Source organism: Arachis ipaensis, chromosome B05 (assembly GCF_000816755.2).
Source record: "Arachis ipaensis cultivar K30076 chromosome B05, Araip1.1, whole genome shotgun sequence".
NCBI classification, from domain to species: Eukaryota; Viridiplantae; Streptophyta; class Magnoliopsida; order Fabales; family Fabaceae; genus Arachis; species Arachis ipaensis.
Window position 1 is genome coordinate 554280 of NC_029789.2, and position 2451 is coordinate 556730.

The following is a 2451-nucleotide window of genomic DNA, read 5'->3' on the forward strand; positions in this document are numbered from 1 at the left end:
TTTTTATAAAATATTTTCTTTTTATTTCAGATTTTATATTTTTTTAAATTTTATTGAATGAAAATCAAAATAGTTTTTTTTTTTATAAAAATGAAAATTATAAATAGGAATATCCTATAAGAATAATTGTTTTAAAGCTTGGCTTATTTAACAGATCATGAGTTCAACAGGTTAAAATCTATCTCAAGAGATTTGAAATAACTTTATAAATGTGTAATAATTTTTTAAAATCATGAAATTGAGTAATTCTTATTCTATTATATTCTAAAGCATATTATAACTAAATATCCATTTAATCAATCATATTTAGTTAAACACATTAATTTATCTAATAGTTCACAATGCTATCTTCATGTAAAGATATTATCATGGGAGTATCCAGCTTTTTTTAAAGCTTAACTTATTTAACAGATCATAGGTTCAACAGGTTAAAATCTATCTCAAATTATTCGAAAGTAGTGTGACTATAATAACAAATCATGAAATTGAGTAATTTTTATTCTATTCTAAAACATATTATAACTAAATATCTATTTCACAGGGTTAATTAGTACAAGAATTATGAACAATTTTAAAGTAAGTTTTTGAGGTGTGTTTGGTATATAATATTATATATAAATATATACGTGTGTGTGCAAGGGAATGAAAACTGAGGCACCCACTGATTCCCTTACATCTATAGGACCAGTCACTAGTTTATTAGTAAAGCAGAAGTGATAATGCGAATCATGATCTACATGAACAAAAGAAAAATTTAAGAGAGCACATCAACCACATATATCTGATAATATTAATTAAGAATTGAAGAATAATGGAGAGAGTTGAGATTATATGAACACATGATGGTGTTGGTGGGTGAAGAAGTGAGTGTGAGTTTTTATGACAAAACATAATGGCCTTAATCTTCCATCCCAATCTGTTACACTATATATATATGTTCCCTTTGAACCCAACGTAATAAATAAAAAGAACACTACAGGACATTATAATAACTAATTAACACATGTACCTAGCTAAAGGAGTTTAATAATTTAATTTAAGACAATTATCACAGTCAACCTATTAATAATTTCTTCCAAGATAGTAGAAAAAAAATATTAAAAGAAAAAAAAAGTCTACCTCTTAATTAATTTGATTTCCATTTTCCTCTGAACAAAGAGCTGGCTAGCTAGGGCAAAGCACTGTATTGATGCTGCACGTCACCCCAACCAACACCAACCCAATTCATTCCGTTATCATTGCCGGCGGCACCGCCGCCGCCGCTGCCACCGCCGGTACTTGTGGTTGGTGTAGGATTCACCGAGGGATAAGAGTTTCCAAAGAACCACTCAGTTGGGGCAGTTACGGAATTTTCTTCTTTTCTGTTGATTGAAGAACTGTCAAGATTCTGAAACAAAATCGGTTGCGGCTTCTCGAGTTCGCCGCCGCCGCCGCCACCAGCAACGTCTTTTTGTTGATTATTGTTGACATCATCTCCGCTGCCACCACCGCCAAAAAGCATGGCCAACCTTTGCTGTTGTAGCTTCCAGTGCAAGTCCTGGTTCATAGAACTCAACGACTCAATAGAAGAAGCAATGTTACTACTACCATGATGATGAGCGTTCATGGCGGAGCTTATCCCCTCGATTGCACAACCACCACCACCGCCTAACCCCGTGGAAAACGCGTAATTATTCAAACCGATGACAGAAGAATGATTAGGATCAATGTTGAAGGCGTTAGAAGAAGTTGTTGATAGCAACGAAGCGAAGTGGTTGTTGTTGTTGAAGATGGTAGAAGAAGGGTGGTNGAAAATCAAGAGAAGGAGGTACGGGAACTGAAGAAGCGAGACCATGGAGGAACTTAAGGCCACCACCAAGAACAGCAAGGTCTGAAGAAGATCCTACTCCAGGGGAGTCAGATGAGGGAGAAGAGAGTAATCTTGAAGACTTATTGAGCTTCTTGTTCTTACGGCAGCCTCCGCCAATGGGAACGTTCCTCAAGGCACCGCCTTTGGTCCAGTACCTTCGGCAAGTTTTGCAGAAGTGACGTGGCTGCGTGAGGCTGTAGTTGTTGTAGTAACAGAATTTTGTGTTTGGTGAATCGCATCTTGGACACTTTAGAGCAGCTACTGATGCTTGTTGTTCTTGTTGCTGTGATGACGTGGTTGCGCTGGAAGCCGATGTAGTGCTTTTCTTGCTCCCACCGCCACCACCACCACCAGCTTGTTCTTTTATCATTTTGAAGGAAGATAGATGGTTGTGAATCTCATCAAAGAGAAAGAGTCTGATTGGGAATTGGCAAATTGATGTTCTGTATGTGGAGAGTTAAGTCACTTTTTCAGATCTGGTGGAATAAAGAGCTACATCACTCTGTCTATATACACATTACGTCTATGCAACATGGATACACACACATCCTTTTTTTATTTAAATCATAATTTTACTGTTTAAAAAGAGATATTAAATCAAT

The 2451-nt window shown here is 36.1% G+C and overlaps 2 protein-coding genes across 2 annotated transcripts; both read right to left on the reverse strand.

The window, feature by feature from the left end:
* Positions 1011-1709, reverse strand: LOC107641605 (dof zinc finger protein DOF5.7). The gene has a single exon (XM_016345088.2). The coding sequence runs from the start codon at positions 1604-1606 to the stop codon at positions 1169-1171; it is 438 nt and encodes a 145-aa protein (XP_016200574.2). The 5' UTR covers positions 1607-1709; the 3' UTR covers positions 1011-1168.
* Positions 1147-2395, reverse strand: LOC107641604 (dof zinc finger protein DOF2.4-like). Its single transcript, XM_016345086.2, has one exon. The coding sequence runs from the start codon at positions 2217-2219 to the stop codon at positions 1719-1721; it is 501 nt and encodes a 166-aa protein (XP_016200572.1). The 5' UTR covers positions 2220-2395; the 3' UTR covers positions 1147-1718.